We start from the raw sequence: 18505 nt of genomic DNA, 5'->3' as shown, positions 1-18505 counted from the left end.
CGTGGGTTCGCGTCCTACTTCTGACACCATGTATCGAGTGGCGACCAGAACGACTGGCGGCACAAGATCAGAGCACAATCGCTCTGGTTTATTGCGGTCCGTACATATATAGCCCCGTGGGTAGAGAATGTTAGTGTTGACAATACGGAAGGAAATACAGCACGTTGAGCATGGACAGGCGATGATAACAGGCACGCATCAGTAGTGATATGATACGGGATTTTTCAGGTATATGAGAAACCTATAGACAGCACGTGTATACAGACCTTCAGCTGGGAATATGGCTTTTTCGCTCGCCCAGTTGAAGAAAAAGCGGAACGCAGTGTAGACAGTGTATGACTAAATACAGGAGGCGGAGGTCATGCATGGACAGCTAATCGACCCCGCTCCTGTACATGCCCGTAAGGACAGCACCAGAAAGCAAGTTAGAATACACGTACGACAACGACAGCAGTATAGTACACTGCGTTTTGGAGAACGTGCTGCAGTCACTGGCGAGTCCACACGGAAGGTTCGAGAGCCTGCGCGAACTATAACTGAATATCTGACTGCGTAAATTTCCTTGTAATCATGACGCCTTTGCCAATTGATTGCGCCGCTGTGACAATCACCAGGCAATGGTCTCCAGCGGTTTCCTCAACCAGAGCCACATTCAGAAGGACCGTATAATATTTGACGCACTGAACGCAGAATGGAAATTCCGCGACTCGACGCCGTGAACGGATGCAATTCGCACATCGCAACGTGATCCCAAGACAGCTTCGGAGCGGAATTCACATTGTGTGACGCTCCAGCTTGGCGCGCACACCTAAAAGCAGTTTCAGCAGCCAAATTAAGTAAAATTGAAAGTACAACTCGAGAAGAGAAGGACGCCCATACTCGTTCACGGTCAACCGCGCAGTCGAATCACGCAAACAGCTGAAACCTGAAAACACATAAAGAAGAACTCGCGAACCCACTTGGTCAAACGCACTTGGCCATCGATTCAGCTGACGTAGGAAGTGCCCGTACAACACGCAGGCCGTTGCGCCGTCACGGAAGCTCTGCAGACTCTTTGACGTCGTCGGTAGCAGTGTTTTCCCACCCAGCGCGATCAAGTCGCACCCTGTAATCACCCCACCACTCGAACGGTTTTAGAATCTAGCTGGGCATTACCCCCCCCCCCACTCGAACACGCTTCGTCCTTATGCGCCCGACGCCTTCTCGCAGCTGCCGGCCACGCGTGTCGTCTGCCCGCATGGCCGCCGCCCAGCTGACCGAGGAAAGTGGCCCACCAAGGTCGGCGCTGGCGTACCGCAGCTCGCTGCAAACGACTCCGCAGATACAGCAGCGGTATATCGGGCGTACATCGAACTTTTGAGATTGCCTCGCGCTTGCGCATGTTGCACAAGAACGGCCGGTTGCGCCCGGTTATAACGCACACCCCTTTCCCCAGAATGCACACATATGTATACATACACCGCAGCAGCGTCCCGCTGGGCAGAGGGGTGTTATGAGGCAACTCTACCACCTGAGCAGTGAGTCAGTGAATAAACTTTTATTGGGTCCAGCAAAACGCGATAAAACGCGCACGCGGCTAATCTCACGACGGAACTGACAGGTCTAGCCTGCCGGCCCGATCGCGGGCGCGCAGGACGGCCAGGGTTTGGTCCTCAAAGACGGGACTTCGCAGGAGCGCGTCCCACTCTTCCTTGGTGAACTTCGGGCCCAGCGAGCCGCACTCCCAGAGCATGTTGTCACGTGGTGGTGACGTTGAAGAACACAGTAGCAAATACTGTGAAAGACAAAACTAACTTTTATTGTGCGAACCTGTGCCCACAAAAACAGGCTGCACTTATAGCACAACGATAGCGGCGAACACGGTCGGCGATCGTCGAAAATCTGATCAACGGGTCAAGCGTGTCGGCTTTATACATCAATCGTCGAATGTTCCAGACTAATCGTTCGGACCCGCGTGCTTTCCACAAAGTTCTACACCATTCGCATCACGCCATGAAATCAGATAACACAACGCACGGCGACAACAGACAGCCGGATAGAAGCATCGATAACTTTCCAGAAACTTCGGATACATGCAGGCGCGTCCCGCGCTGTGCGATTACATTTGGTCGCCCGATAGAGATAAGTACACGTGTCAATACCCCCCTCTTAAGAAAACATCGCGCCGATGCTACAAATATAAGAGAGCGAAACACAAAAGGACACTTATCAAACATAAGTAACAAAACAACAAAAAGAAACAAAGTCCAAAGGTCAGTTACGCGAAGTCCCAAAGTTCATCAACGCTGGTAGTACGGCTTGAGTCGCACAACGTGGACAATTTCAGGTCGTGAGCGGCGCCGCTGTGACAGCGAATTGATTGATTCAAAACTTTATTGTTCCACCGAGCTGGGGTGCCCGCCTCTTAACCTACACGTAGGTAGGGGGGGAGGACGAAGCAGTCCCCGCGCGTTGAGGACGGTGAGTCTTCACGGCCTCAACGGCCGTGAAGACTCACCGTCTTCCGAATGACATGCCGTCTGGCACGACCTCATAGTCCATTGCGCCAATACGTCGGATGATCTTGTACGGTCCGAAATAGCGACGCAAAAGCTTCTCGCTCAGTCCTCGTCGGCGTACAGGGTTCCAAACCCAAACCCGGTCACCGGGCTGGTACTCGACGAAGCGTCGTCGGAGGTTGTAATGTCGGCTGTCGGTACGCTGCTGGTTCTTAATCCGTAGGCGGGCGAGTTGTCAGGCTTCTTCGGCGTGCTGGAGAAAGGTCGCGGCGTCAAGATTATCTTCGTCGGTGACGTGCGGCAGCATGGCGTCGAGCGTCGTCGTCGGCTTCTTGCCGTAAACCAGCTTAAACGGCGTGATCTGTGTTGTTTCTTGCACCGCCGTGTTGTAAGCAAAGTTTACGTACGGCAGGACCGCGTCCCACGTCTTGTGCTCGACGTCGACGTACATTGCTAGCATATCGGCGAGGGTCTTGTTCAGGCGCTCCGTGAGACCATTCGTCTGCGGGTGATAGGCAGTTGTCCTCCTGTGGCTTGTATGGCTGTACTGCAGAATGGCTTGGGTGAGCTCTGCTGCAAACGCTGTTCCTCTGTCGGTGATGAGGACTTCTGAGGCACCATGTAGCAGCAGAATGTTCTCGACGAAAAATTTCGCCACTTCGGCTGCGCTGCCTTCCGGTAGAGCTTTAGTTTCAGCAAAGCGGGTGAGATAGTCCGTCGCCACGACGATCCACTTATTTCCGGATGTTGACGCCGGAAACGGTCCCAACAAATCCATCCCGATCTGCTGAAATGGTCGGCAAGGAGGTTTGATCGGCTGTAGTAATCCTGCTGGCCTTGTCGGTGGTGTCTTGCGTCGCTGACAGTCTCGGCATGTCTTGACGTAACGAGCGACGTCGGCGGTCAGACGCGGCCAGTAATACCTTTCCTGTACCCTCGACAGCGTTCGGGAGAATCCGAGGTGCCCAGCGGTTGGATCGTCATGTAGGGCGTACAGTATTTCTGGACGCAGCGCTGACGGAACAACAAGAAGGTAGCTGACGCGGACTGGTGAGAAGTTCCTCTTTACGAGCAGGTTGTTTTGTAATGTGAACGAAGACAATCCGCGCTTAAGTGCCCCTGGTACTACGTCGGTGTTCCCTTCCAAATACTCGACGAGACCTTTTAGCTCCGGGTCTGCTCGTTGCTGTTTAGTGAAGTCTTCTGCGCTTATTATTCCAAGGAAGGCGTCGTCATCCTCATCGTCTTCCGGCGGGGGATCGATGGGGGCGCGTGATAGGCAGTCGGCGTCTGAGTGTTTTCGTCCGGACTTGTAGATTACCGTGACGTGATATTCTTGTAGTCTGATGCTCCACCTCGCCAGCCGTCCTGAAGGGTCCTTTAAGTTAGCTAGCCAACACAACGCGTGATGGTCGCTGACGACTTTGAATGGCATATAGGTAAGGGCGGAATTTTGCTGTAGCCCAAATGATGGCGAGGCATTCCTTTTCAGTCGTAGAATAATTGCCTTCCGCTTTTGACAGCGACCGGCTAGCATAACATATCACCCGTTCATGTCCGTCTTTCTTCTGGACTAGGACGGCACCGAGGCCTAGGCTACTGGCGTCAGTGTGGATTTCGGTATCGGCGTCTTCGTCGAAATGTGCCAGTACCGGCGGTGACTGCATGCGTTGTTTTAGTTCTTGAAATGCGTCGGCCTGCGTCGTTTGCCACTTGAACTCGACATCAGATTTGGTTAGATGCGTTAGCGGCTCAGCGATGCGTGAAAAGTCCTTGACAAAGCGCCTGTAGTAGGCACACATGCCAAGGAATCTACGCACTGCCTTCTTGTCGATGGGCTGCGGGAACTTTGCGATGGCGGCTGTTTTCTGCGGGTCGGGGCGTACTCCAGATCTGCTGAGGACATGGCCTAGGAACAGAAGCTCGTCGTAAGCGAAGCGGCACTTTTCTGGCTTCAGAGTGAGCCCTGATGATTTGATGGCCTCTAGTACTGTCGCAAGCCGCCTAAGGTGATGGTCGAAATTTCCGGCGAAGACGACGACGTCATCCAAGTAAACAGGACAGGTCTGTCACTTCAATCCTGCTAACACCTTGTCCATGACGCGCTGGAACGTTGCAGGCGCCGAGCACAGTCCGAATGGCATGACCTTGAACTCGTAGAGGCCGTCTGGCGTGATGAAGGCAGTCTTTTCGCGATCTCTCTCGCCGACTTCTATTTGCCAGTTGCCAGACTTGAGGTCCATCGACGAAAAGTATTTAGCGTTGCAGAGCCGATCCAATGCGTCCTCTATCCGTGGAAGGGGGTATACGTCTTTCTTCGGTGATCTTGTTCAGTCGACGATAATCGACGCAGAAACGTAGGGTTCCGCCCTTTTTCTTCACCAGGACAACAGGAGATGCCCACGGGCTTTTCGACGGCTGGATGATGTCGTCGCGGAGCATTTCGTCGACTTGTTGCCTAGTAACTTCACGTTCTCGGGTCGAAACTCGGTAAGGGCTCTGGCGGAGTGGTTGAGCGCACTCTTCGGTTATGCGATGCTGTGCAACTGGTGTTTGTCGAATCTTCGATGAAGTCGAAAAGCAGTCCTTGTATCGTCGAAGAAGACTTCTGAGCTGTTGCTGCTTGCTCATGGGGAGACTTGGATTTACGTCTAAGTCTGGTTCGGGGACTATGGTGGGCGGGGTAGATGCGGCAGAATCTGAGAGGACAAAAGCATTGCTCGTTTCCGCAATTTCCTCGATGTACGCGATTGTCGTGCCCTTGCTGATGTGCTTGAACTCTTGGCTGAAGTTGGTTAGCATCCCTCTTGCGACGCAAATTTCACGGTCTAGCAGTAGACGCTGGTCACCCTCGATGACGCCTTCTACGTCAGCAGGTGTTTTTGTGCCGACGGAAATGACAATGCTGGAGCGAGGCGGGATGCTAACTTGACTTTCGAGCACGCTTAAGGCATGGTGACTACGAGAGCTCTCCGGCGGTATCGCTTGATCTTCAGACAAGGTTATCGACTTGGTTGATGACTGCGCCGTGTTGGTTTAGGAAGTCCATGCCAAGAATGACGTCGCGTGAACATTCTTGGAGGATAACGAAGGTGGCAGGGTAAGTCCGGTCATGAACGGTAGTTCTTGCCGTGCAGATTCCAGTAGGCGCAATCAGGTGTCCTCCAGCGGTCCGAATTTGAGGGCCTTCCCATGCAGTCTTAACCTTCTTCAACTGGGCGGCGATGTGTCCACTCTTGACGGAGTAATCGGCCCCTGTGTCGACTAAGGCGGTGACTGCGTGGCCGTCGAGAAGCACGTCGAGGTCGGTGGTTCTTTGTCTTGCGTTACAGTTAAGTCTTGGCGTCGGATCACGGCTGTGTCGCGTTGACCTGTCGCTGGTATGGGACGTCGTCAGGTCGTCTTTCGTCGTCGTATCCTTTGCTTTCACACTTCGTCGTGGCGGCGGCGTGTCGTTATGTCGTCGAGGTAGTTTCTTCGGCGTGTTCGTCGGCGGAGGAGGATCTTCGTCAGTTCGACGAACAGCAACCGCACCTCCATCGGTTGCTGCTTTTAGTTTTCCGGATATGGGCTCGCTGACCGGCCCCGGGCTGGGCCAGTGTATGGACGGCGCTGCGGCGACAGTTAGCGGCCTGGTGACGGCGAAAGGGACGGTCGTCGAGACTTGCACTGAGTGGCGGCTAGGTAATCGGCGATGTCACGTGGGTGCTCCCCAAGCTGTGGACGCGGCGCGTTGACGGCGAACCCTCTCAGTCCCAAGTCGCGGCATGGGCATCGGCAGTACACATATGGCCGGCTTCTCCGCAGTGATAGCAGAGTGGGCGGTGGTCGGTGGCTCGCCAAATGTCCGTCTTCCTCGCGTAGGTGCGCTGGGCGACGGGTGGGCGTGCTGGTGGCGGCGGACGACGGAATTGCGGCGTTACAGGGCCCTGGCGAAGTCGCGGAGGGGGGCATTGACGGCGTGCGACGGCGGCGTAGGTCATCGCTTCTGGCTGGGGCTGCTGTAATTGAGATTGCACCTCAGGAACCCCAAGCGATCGCTGAACGTCATCTTTCACGATGTCGGCGATCGAGGCCACTTGAGGCTGCGACGAAGGCAGGACCTTGCGCAGTTCTTCGCGCACAATGGCCCTGATGGTCCCTTGAAGGTCGTCGGAACCCAGTCCTTGGATGGCGTATACTGCGGCGTGAGCCCCTGATGGTTATATTGCCAGGTGCGCATCTCCAGAGTTTTCTCGATCGTCGATGCCTCTGCAGAAAACTCAGCTACAGTCTTCGGTGGGTTACGAATAAGGCCGGCGAAAAGTTCTTGCTTGACGCCCCGCACCAGGAAGTGGACTTTTTTCTCCTCCGACATTTCCGGGTCGACGTGCCGGAAAAGACGGGCCATCTCCTCCGTGAAGATCGCGATCTTCTCATTTGGCAGCTGCGCTCTGATTTCTAGTAGAACTTGGGCTCGCTCTTTTCGCACCACGCTTGTAAATGTTTGCAAGAAGCCGCTTCGGAACAGGTCCCACGTCGTCAAGGTAGCTTCTCGATTCTCGAACCACGTCCTGGCAGCGTCTTCCAATGCGAAGAAGACATGGCGCAGTTTGTCGTCGCTGTTCCAGCTGTTAAATGCAGCGACCCTCTCATACGTCCCGAGCCAGGTTTCCGAGTCCTCGAATGTTGGAACGTCGGAGGCTCCCTGGGCTGCTGCAGCACGATGGGGGATGCTGGGGCTGCCACTGGAGTTGCCTTGGCCCCAATCTTCTTGGTCTTCTCAGGTAGAAGTCCGTGCTCCGGGGGCAGCTGTTGAAGACGGCGGCTTGCTCGATGGTCCGGGACTACGTTGGTGCTCGCTTTGCGGTCCAGGCTTGGATCACGGCTTGTCGGGGGCGTCCGGTACATGAACGAAAAGCACCTCCACCAGATGTCACGTGGTGGTGACGTTGAAGAACACAGTAGCAAATACTGTGAAAGACAAAACTAACTTTTATTGGGAGAACCTGTGCCCACAAAAACAGGCTGCACTTATAGCACAAGGATAGCGGCGAACACGGTCGGCGATCGTCGAAAATCCGATCAGCGGGTCAAGCGCGTCTGCTTTTATAGATCAGTCGTCGAATGTTCCAGAGTAACCGCTGGGACCCGCGTGTCTTCCACAAAGTTCTACACTATTCGTGTCTCGCATACATGCAATCAGATTACACAAGTTGCGGTAAAAGACAGTGGACGGAACCATCGATAACACTCCAGAAACTTATTTTACATGCAGGCGCGTCCTGCGCTGTGCGATAACATTTGTTAGGCGGTGAGAAGTGGTTGCCCGGTAAAGATAAAGAAGTACACGTGTCAATATTGTAAATGTTGACCGTTCAGCCCAATGCATAATCTACGCTGATGATACAAGTCTTTTCTTTTCAGGAACAAATATACATGATCTCGTGAATCTAACTAACTTGATATTAGAAAAAATATGCAGCTGGACACTTAGAAGTTCTTTGCAAATTAACTGCTCAAGAACTAAAGCTGTTCTTTTTCGCTCTATATCCTCACTCTATGAGCTGACTCATTCTTATAATCTCATGTTGAATAATATTAAAATTGAATTTTCTTCTGCAGCAAATTCTCTAGGTGTAATTTTTCACGTATATATGAAATGGGATCACCATACGGAACTTTTACAAAACAAACTTTGCAAGGTCTTGGGCTTACTGAGATAATGTCAGCATGGATTGCCAGTTCCTCAAAAGCTTTCGATATATAAGGCACTCTTCTCATCACATCTGCAACATTGTAACCTAATTTGAGGTAACGGAACACAGCAATCCATAAATAATCTTGTTATCCTACAAAAAAAGGCCCTAAATTCAGTTACAAACCTACCATTTAATGCACATACTTCAGAAGTATGCGTTATATATACAGTGTAATTAAATTAAACATGCTATATGAATACACTTTATTACTTTCCTTTAGAACTGATACTGTAAAAAATCGCGGTTATATACACAGTGTAGCTAACTTGCAACCAAATCCTTCTTCGCGCCTAAACAGACACTCGGAACAATGGTATCTGCCACGGCCGCGCATAAACTGTGGCTCTCAAACATTAAGTTATTGCTTGCCGAAGACATTAAATAACTTCAAGATTTCTTATGAAAACGTTCGCACACTCTATAACACTTCTGTTTTAAGCATGCTGTGTTAAATATGTTCATAGTTAAATTTCACTTTTTGTAAAGTATGTTTTTCTGTGGATATCATGTGTTTTCTCATTTGGCACCGACGTTGAAATGTATTTTTCTTGTACTGCCATGCTGCTTTAGTGAACCGGGGACGTGGGTCTAGCCAAGCTGTTTTTAATGCAGCTTTTTTTCCCTCGTCACAACCACTTATAAGAAACTCCATGTATGTGGTAAATAAATGAACTTGAACTTCTTCTGTACTACTTTGAACTTTCTTGTAAATATGTAAATATAAACGTGTTTGTAAGACGTCCTGGATATCGGGCGCATCCCCACGTTCCCTTACTCCTCCACGAGCAAAGTGCATTTGACATCTTCGGATCCCCAATCGCAACAGCGTCCTGTGGTTGAGCACGAGGTCGTCGGCACGATTCCTGCAACGTTTAATGTGGGCGAAATTCAAAAGTAACCGCAGATATAATTTTGCGTGCCGACGATACATATGCACACTGTTCAGGTGGAAAAATTAGGTATTTTTTAGCTGCAGGCTAAACTCGCTAATTTATCGCAATGGCTTAGTGTAAATAAACCCAACTAAACACACACACAAGAAAGCTCATTTTCCGCCACCGAACCAGGTGTATCAAGAGCGAGACGGATCCGAAATTCCGCGACTAGGACAGAGCGTGTTACATCGCATAAATTTCTTGGTGTTTCATTCGAAGAAAATCTAAACTGGTCCCATCATGTTCATAACATGAAAAACCATACTTGAAGTTCTATCGACATTAATAGTCGACTAAGGCAATTTTTATCTTCATGGTTAAAGAAAAAAAAGTTATGCTACGAATTATAGTCCATTCACGTTTACAGTGATGTCTTCTTGTATGTGGAACAACAAAAATGAACATCATCAAGCTGTATATAATATGAATACTAATAATACGAGTAACTGAAAACGTGCAATATCGAGCTCGCTCAGGACCACTCTTCAATGTAAATAACGTGTGAACGATACAACCATAATTAAATGGAATATCAGTAACTTCTTTATTGCACAAAATCAAGCTAAATGACAATGACTTTCTCCCAAAAATTTATTTATAAGGAACACGCTTACAACACGAGGAAAGTAATTTGCCACAAAGGTTTTACACGTATTAGCTAGGGCATGCAAAAGCAGTCCTAAATGATGATAGATTTCCTAAACCATCACTTGGTTGTCATCGATATGGTACAAGAATAAATGAATTTTTATGTCTTAACACAACGATAAGCCTATACTTTTATCAGTTTAGTATGGCATGGAATGAAAAACTTTATTCAGGTCCTCCACGTCGCGCTAGGTTCCTAGCCCGAAGCGGGCCGCTCCCACGTCGGGACCGAAAGGCCCGCAGCCTCTCGGCCGCTTCTTGGCTCGGGGACAGCCGCGTCCCGGCGCTGCCCGGCGTCGTCCCGGTCGCCGCGGAGCACCGCCAGGGTCCAGGCGATTCGTTTTTCTCCCCCTAGGTGTGAGCAGTTTTTTTTTTTTCTGCTGCTGGTTCTGTTGCGCCGCTTCCATGCATTTATTGTTATTGATTGTAGTGACATTGCTGCATGTAAATTTATGTATCGTTGTGTGCTTATGTACGTGTGTATGCATGTATTATTTATTTATTTATTTCAATACCCTCAAGGCCCGAAGGCATTACAGAATGGAGCGGAGAACAATATACACGGGGAACATAACATAATAATGCGGCTGCTAAGAGTATAAATAACATTCAACTGTAGCTTTAACTGCAATTACATCGGTCAGTTGGGTAATAGAGGTGGGCAGGTGGTTGCAGTCATTCGAGGTACTTGGAATAAAATAATAAAAGAAGAAATTTATGCGGCACAAAGGAACATGTACTTTGTGTTGATGGTCAAATCTGTTCGCTACGTAGGATGGCTTTCAAAGAAGGTATTGCTTTAATTGCACATTGTGGTAGATTTTGTGAAAAAGAACTAAACGAGGAAGGTTCCTGTGTGAACAAAGGTGGCAGGCCTGAAGCTGTTTCCATAGATTATGCGCTAGATGTGCGAGCACATAGCCTGACAGAATGACACGTGCGCTGCGATTTTGGACAGGTTCCAAGGTACGAATAAGAGTGTCAGTGCCAATGTACATATGCAGATGGTATATTGAAATGAATATTGTGTATATGTTTCCCATCGTTGATTTGGTATACTCCTGTTTTAAGCTCATGCTATATGAGACTGTCTCTGTTGACTGAGTGATGCGTATGTGGGAAAGGAGTGCGATACTCGTCAGACATTCGGCGCATTTTTATCAGCCTCCTAGACAAGACAACTGCACTTTTTTCTTCTTTTGTCATTGTCTGAATAAATCTCGAATGAAGAAATGAACAAATAAAGAAATGAATAATAATACCAGTGTACAGCGCTGAACGATTCAAACGCGATACGCGGACCCCACGGCAGCTGCGCTTGTTGATTATACGCTAGGGGCGGCATGCGTCACAAACGCTCTCGCCCTCATCGCATAACACAATGCGTAAGCTTGGTCTTTCTAGCATCCACCGGCGGCACAAAGGGTGGCGGTAGCCATGCGTTCCTTGTATGGCCTTTGAATCTCTGAGCACATGTATGCATGTATCAATCAGTCAATCAATTGTGATTGGCGAGCATAGCTGAGGTCACTTCTCACTAAAGCTCCATCAGGTGGGAAGACCCAATCGCGTCCGAGGAGAGCATTCCCCTTTCCGGCGCGCACGACGAAAGTCGTCGACGGGAGGAGGAGGAGGAGAGCGGCGCGCCCCGCGCTCCCCCGTCGGGCGGGCCCGCATGTGCGCTGCGTGGCGCAAAGCCCACACGTGAGCGGGCAGCTGTTCGGAGTCGAGTTCCGTCGAGGCTGTCGAAAACGCAAGCGTGCGCGGCATTCGAAATGCGGCCGCCGCGCGAGCCGCTCGTGGTCGGCCCGTCGATCAACGCCTCCTCGGCGGCGCACGAGGCAGCGCGACATGTGCGACGTCGATGGACGCGGTAGGAGTACGATGCCTCCCCCGTCTGCCGCGATGATGGCATGGTGCGTCGTCTTACTCCACTTCTGTGTAGCCACTGGCATCGAAGAGAATGCGTGCAAGGACATATGCGGTATGTGGGCGATTCGTTGCTTGGATGTACAGCCGCCGCCATACTTAGCGCGAGCTTTCAATTCCACTACGGGGAGTCAATTGACTCTGCGTGCGTTGCCTCGAATTTCCCTGCTTAATGCTTATTCTTCTAAGGCACTTAATGCTTGCTCTTTACAAACGATATTTGTCCAAGTTAAACCGCTATGTTTCTTCGGCGTTCGTATTAGCAAACGTTTCAAAACCGCGGCATCGGCAAAAAAATAAACAATTCTAGCGCTGCTTGGCAACGTGAAATTTTTATTGCATTGATCGAACACGCGCATGTAGGCTGCGCCACTTGGTTTCAGCCGGCAAGCCCAGGCTCTGAAAATTTGCTCGCGAATGTACGCTATAATATAAATCCCGATCGCCACGCGTTATCTCACGTAGCACGAGGAGTTCACTGACATGAAACACAAGTTCAGACGATCTATTCACACGCTCCTGGTCACGGCAGTACCAAGGACAACCAGTAGTGTCTACGGTTTACAAATGGCAACAATATTACAACCCACGTGTACTTCGTCACAACTCCAAAAATGTTGTACGACACAGAACAATTTACTCCTACGAGTTTTAATCTCATGTGGCAGTCGCATGCAGTACGTATACTTGCACAAGAATATTTCTGGCATTCTAATTACCTGTTTAGCGCAGAGAAAATGACAAACCGCTGTAACTCGGACCACCGTTAGCGGGGGTGGGGGTGGATGTAGCAATGGATATGTGGATATTACGAGCATCTCCTTCAAACGGGGCGGCGGCGGATATGCCGCAAAGGTTTTTATTGCGGTAGCGATTATATGGACCCTCCAGGCGCATTTCTGTCGTCACCGTGAGGTTCCGTTCAACGGCGATAAAATCGTCGCCGCGCGCCGTATTGGCGGCGAGGAGTTACGTAGTCGCCATCTATCGGAAGCACCTCGCTGGCGTAGTCTGAGGGATCACGCGGCGCGCTTCTCGTAGGTTTTGCTGTCAGCGCTCACTGAAAACACCACGCGCGAGCTCTCCCGGACATTTCTGTAAGTACTTTCGAAACGAGAGAAGTTTTTACTGTCTAAATAATAATCTTGGGCAAACTGAAAGCACAGAATCGTTTACAGACGCTATCTCTTTACCGAATACGTACAGTGAACGTCACTGCGCGCGGTCGCCGCGATGGAGTCTCTCGAACCGGCTTCTTGCGTGAAAGGTAGCCAAACGCTGAGAGTAAACTATGTGAAATATATTGTTAGAGTAGGCTGTCTGTATAACCAAATGGGGCATAACAGAATGAAGCCTCAATGCAGCGATCGCACGGGTTCGCAGCGACCGACTGCGCGTCTGCATGCATGTCCGCGCACAATGTTTTGCTTTCGCTTTGAGCGCGTTTTCGCACCGTGCCATGAGCTTTAGGCCGCAGAATATGAGCATTTGACAGTATACAAGCAACCATTGTTGCGTGGGCGCTATCAGAGCTGTTCAAAATAATTTCATTGTAGGGACTTCGACGCCTACGGGGACTGTGATGTGCCGTCACGACGATTCAACCTTTTTTTTTTCTTCTAAATTCTTGGACGTTCCCATATTATTTCTCGAGTTGTGTTGCACTGTATGTTTATCGGTGTTCTCAGCGTGCGATTCCCGCTGCTTCTATTTTGTAATCCAGTGCATAAATTCATAACACGTACAAACACGACCATATGCCATGCCTTTCTCTAATGTGCGTCTTACCGCTCCCTTTCCATTCCAGTGAACTTGCCAGTATCTATAGCATCGACAAGTTCATAGACCAAACCGTCATGACATTAGTCGGGCAGCGGACTCGGGCGAGCGTCTCAGCGCGCGTTTTCCGAACATCGCAGACCCGGCGCCGTAGCAGAAATCTTCCTCGCGCCTGTGCTTGCTGCATATCCGAGTTGTAGCCGATGACTGTTTGCCGGTTTTATGTTTCGCGAGCCAAGCTTCACGCAGCTTCTTGTCCTGCGGCTACGTGTGAATAAGGCTGACACCGGGCTCCGTTGCGTACATCCGGCACTGCGGCACCGAGCAGTAGCCTACCATGTTGCGCGCCTTCAAAGGCAGCCACCACCTATTGTAGTGCTTTCAAGCGTTGTAAAGGAGACACTCGAAGCGGGAAAATCTCGCCACTAAAAGAGGACCGCAGCGTATGAGGGAATTTAAACTCTCGTTTTCAGCTCGCTTCGGCGCTCTCGAAGCAGCCGACGCGGCCGCTATGTACACGTGATCCCTAATAGGACGTCACGCCGACGGTGGCGCCAGCTTTTCCAGTGGTGGAGCTCGAGGCCAATCCTCTATGTGCGAGTGAAAGCGTGCGGCGAACGCGGCTCAATCTCGCGCGTGTGCTAGCGAGGAAGGCGCCGAAGCGCGCCCTCTTCTGTCGCGCGCGAGGGTGGGGATTCTTCTCCAGTGGCTGCTGCTTATGGCGCGGCCGTGCGGGCGCCGTATCTTGAAAGCGATCTGCGATGTTTGCATAGCGCGCGTAGTGCTGGTAGCTTCGTATGCGCTATGCTTTGGACATTTCGTTAACGTTGAAGCGAGATGCACGAAGGTAAATTCGCTCGCTGCTGCTGCCGGGATTCCTCACTCCAACGTTTTGACAGCGAGTTCCCGCGGTCATCGAGCGAGATGTGTTCATGCTTACCGGTGCACGCGTGGCACTGTGCTTGTTACGTCAGTAAGCGAATGTTTACAAGTTTGTACGGCCGATAAAACTGCTAATCTTGGTTCGTATAGCTGTGTACTAATTTTCTATCGCAATTGGTGCTTCGCCTTTCGGGCGAAACTGCGACTTTTCATTTTCACTTTCCTTTCTTCGCTTATTATCTGCCCTTACTACCCATGGTTCGTGGTAACACAACCATAGAACCCGAAATCCAGCGTTTGACAGGAACTCATTTGGTCGGGAAGAGGCATGCTGAGTAAAAAAGGGCGTCGACAAAGAACTAAAAAAAAACATGTCTTGAGAAAATAAAAAGGACGTTTCGGCTTCTGTACTGGAGCCTTAATTGCTGTGTGGAGAACGAAACGTCCTTTTATATTTTTAATTTGTTTTCTGGTTCTTGGTTGCCGTTCTCCCTTATACATGTAGAAACTGATAGAAATGTACTGCCCCGAAAATTATGCTTTATTTTCCATATTTTTGCACCACCAACAATTCAGCCGTCATTTGCTGTCCCCACCACGTATTCATTCATCTTTCCTCTATGCTGCTCTCTCCATTGCATCGGGCAGAGTTACTACATCCTCGTTGACCTCCGGATATATACCGCTACGTGTTAAAAAAAATATACTCTATTATTTCAGTACTATTTCCACACGCTACACGCATGTATAGTCGTCATCGGCAATTTTTTTCTGACATTGATGACATTCTGATATCACTTCGAACAGTAGTGCACTGCTCTTTGAGTCATCGTAAAATATTTTTGTTCTGATTTCATTGTTTCCTGTAGCCTATCTTTCCCCTGCTGGTTTCTTCTCCATGGTGCCTTTCCAGTATGCTGTTCCGACTTCCTTCCGTTAAACTCTACGTTTGACCCCATTTTTCTTGTTACTGTGAATGTAATATTTACTGGTCGTTTTCGTGGATTTTCCATCCGCTGTTATACGACGTTTCTTTATTTTTGTCTATGAAGGAGCCCCAAAACTCTTAGGCGCGTCTATATATTAGTCATATTTCTAAATAGATCTCGCTGTGGTGCTCCCGCACTTCGAGGGAGGCCCAACCATCCCCCGCGTGTACCGAAAGGTCCAGGAACCATGTTTCCTTCGCACACCATCGCATTACTTCATGCTCGTTGCCCCGTGGCCGCCTTGTTTCGTTATGGTTTTCGCTTTTAAAAATGTTTAACCTTTCTTTTCTTCATCTTATTCTTTTCTCCTTTAATTATTACAGACTTACAATTATTTATCTAATTATTACGGACATACAAGCAGCTTACGATGAAAATGTAAACGGTACGTATGATTTATGTTCGTTCTCTTCTTTCTTTGTCCGGGTTCATTTTGTTTTGTTGATGATGATGACGATGATGATTATATGAATGTTCCTTCTTAAAAGGGGCCTTGACGCATGCATCACCAAACTCGTTAATTAAAAATTTCTCTAAGTTAAATATATCATCTTTTCGAAGAGCGATCTGCCGTTGGCTTTTTTTATATAGCTGGGAAAACAAAACGGAACAGGTGAAATAATCTGTAGCAGCTGTGATTCACCGGGAGGTTGTTTGTATGGCAAGAACTCAGTATTCTTCCCCACCAAATTTGTTCTCAAAGTACTCCGTATTATTGAACGCAGGCTTGTGTTATCAGCTGTATATACTCGCAGTATTCTTCGTTCACACACCTGTCAATATTGGCTGTTCCGATGTGAAATGTGTAAGATCGGCCTGTTCGCTGCAGATGGACTGAATCACCTGTTCGTTTTAGTTCGGACTGTAAGAAGGTTTTATAAAAAAAGTCGCACTTTCGCTCGAAAGGCGAAGGATCTATTGCGATAGCAAATTAGTGGACAGCTATACGAAGTAAGGAGAGTAGTGTAATCGGCCGTATAAACTTGTAAACATAAGCATGCTGACTAAATTACAAGCATGGTGTCACGAGCACACAAGCAAACATAAACACATCGCACCCGACCACCGCGGAAACTTCACTGTCAAAACACTGGCGCGAGGAAACGCAGCAGCACCAGCGAGCGAAGTAACATTCGTGTTATCTGTCGCTTCCACGCTAAGTGAGAGCCGAGGACACATATCACGCACAAAGCTACGAGCCACCGACTTACCTATACTCTGCCCCCAACGCAGATCGCTCTCAGGACACTGCCGCGCGACCGCATGCAGCCGCCACATGCGCAGTTGCAGCCGGAGCAGAACGCCGTCCTCCCTCTCTCTCCCCTCCCCCCACTGCCTCGCAACGTTGGGTGCCTCGCGCGCGACGAAAGACTGCGCGCTTCCTCCCCGCTTTCGTCTCTTTCGCGTGGGTGAGTTTGAGCCGCGATCCCCGGCTCCCCTTGCACGCTTTTTTGCAGCGTAGGACACACGGCGACGGTGTTATCGCCCTTGGACTTTATACGGAACCTCACGGCGGCGGCGGCGGCGGCGGCGGCGACGCCGACGGCAAAAATGCGCTTAGAGTGTCTGTATAACTGCCCATCGCAATAAAAGGGCGGATGGACGGGGAAGGGACAGGTGTAGCACGGTTTTGTGAAAAAGGCTCCTCTTACATGCTTGACGTGCCGCCGATTACAGGAACAGAATGTATCTTTCATAGAAAAGATATTGTGGCGAATAATTTTTTCGAAGAGATAGGACACGTAACCATTTTATCTATATGATATTTTTCTCTAAATATGAGAGAGAGAGAGAGAGACTCTCTTTAAGTGTAGCCTGAAAATTGCTTCATTCAAGAATGTTGAGGTACGAGTGACCATCAACAATCCTCTCGCCAATTGCGCCATCAACGGGACTTCTTTCTTGCACAAATGTCTTTCGCCATAATCGGCCGAGTCAGGTCGACAGCCTCATCATGAACTCGGTTTCAATATCTGTCAGTGCCAGCGTGCTCGGTCGATCCCCGCGTTTCTCCCAGGAGCCGAACACTTACACAGTGAACTTCGAGCCACCCACGCACGCTTACGCCCCCTTGGCGGCATGGGCGCGTGTAAAGGCCCACATCCCTCATAACGGCACTGCAAGTATACGCCACGTGCCTGCAAATGATCGAGCATCCACTGATTACACCTTTCATCGCCACGCGCCGCACTCACACTTGTGAAAAGACTCCCGCCAGAGTGGCTGGTGTTCTCCTTCTTAGAACAGAGTTGAGGCAAGGTGCAGATTCGGAATATAGTTGGTTGGACATCATTAGACTAACAGCGCGAGCGTAAAACGTGAGTTTGCGCTGTAGGTCTAAACAGTTGAGTGATCAAACCCAAGCTTCGGCTGCCGCATTCCAAAAAGCAGGGTATACAAAAACGCTCATGTACTTGAATTTAGCTGCAGATAGAGAACTCGGGCTTGTAAAGAAAAGTGCCCTGAGCGTTACACTGTATCGTTCCTCATGGCCAGCAATGCAACCCTGTGGCGTTAAGCCCTCCCTATTAGTAGTGCAGTTCGATGATCGCGAACTGACACTAAAAGCACTGGAAACGTTTTTGCCTAACGTTACCGCTTCACTGTTACCACCTCCGTGACACAACTGTAGGCGCATGCGTGCAGTGGACATCATTTGCGATAGAAGCAACGGTAGGGCGGTGTACGAAAACTTTATTTTCGCAACGTGTGGAAAATTGTACGGGCCATGGTGGCATGCGCAAACACGCCCTGCGTAGCGTTTATGGTGGCGCAGCACAACATGGGTTTTGACGGGCGCCCTTCACCGGTGCTTACTTTAACTTTCTTTTTCTCCACCACGTACGGAAATTAACATAAAATCGGCACATGGGATTCAAAGCTTATACGTAAAAAAGAAAAAGAAGAAAAGAAAAGAAAATTTTGGAAGACAATTCAACCTCTTCTTGACGTCGATGAAAGACAATGACTTCCTGACATCGCTGGGGCTGGGAATAGGGTAGGAACCACATAATTAATTCTATGATGCCCGCAGCATCTTAACGACAGCATCTGGAAACACCAGTTATCACGAAGTAAACATGCAAGAACTCTACCCTCACCAC

General features: G+C 49.6%; 1 protein-coding gene across 5 annotated transcripts in view; it reads left to right on the top strand.

Annotated features, from left to right (window-relative positions):
- The window catches only part of LOC142575186 (uncharacterized), a 73753-nt gene that overhangs the window by 26838 nt on the left and 28410 nt on the right, over positions 1-18505 (top strand). Inside the window, exons 1-2 of one of the 5 annotated variants that reach the window (XM_075684294.1) lie at positions 11490-11806; positions 15754-15786. The exons of 1 other annotated variant lie outside the window; for it this stretch is intronic. In XM_075684294.1, the coding sequence (XP_075540409.1) occupies positions 11674-11806; positions 15754-15786 (166 nt within the window). In that variant the 5' untranslated portion in view covers positions 11490-11673. Of the gene's footprint in view, positions 1-11489; positions 11807-15724; positions 15787-18505 lie in introns of those variants that run through there. 3 more of the 5 variants (XM_075684291.1, XM_075684293.1, XM_075684292.1) reach the window with 3 other exon arrangements.

This window comes from Dermacentor variabilis, chromosome 3 (genome assembly GCF_050947875.1).
Source record: "Dermacentor variabilis isolate Ectoservices chromosome 3, ASM5094787v1, whole genome shotgun sequence".
NCBI lineage: Eukaryota > Metazoa > Arthropoda > Arachnida > Ixodida > Ixodidae > Dermacentor > Dermacentor variabilis.
This window is presented reverse-complemented; position numbering and strand designations above follow the sequence as displayed.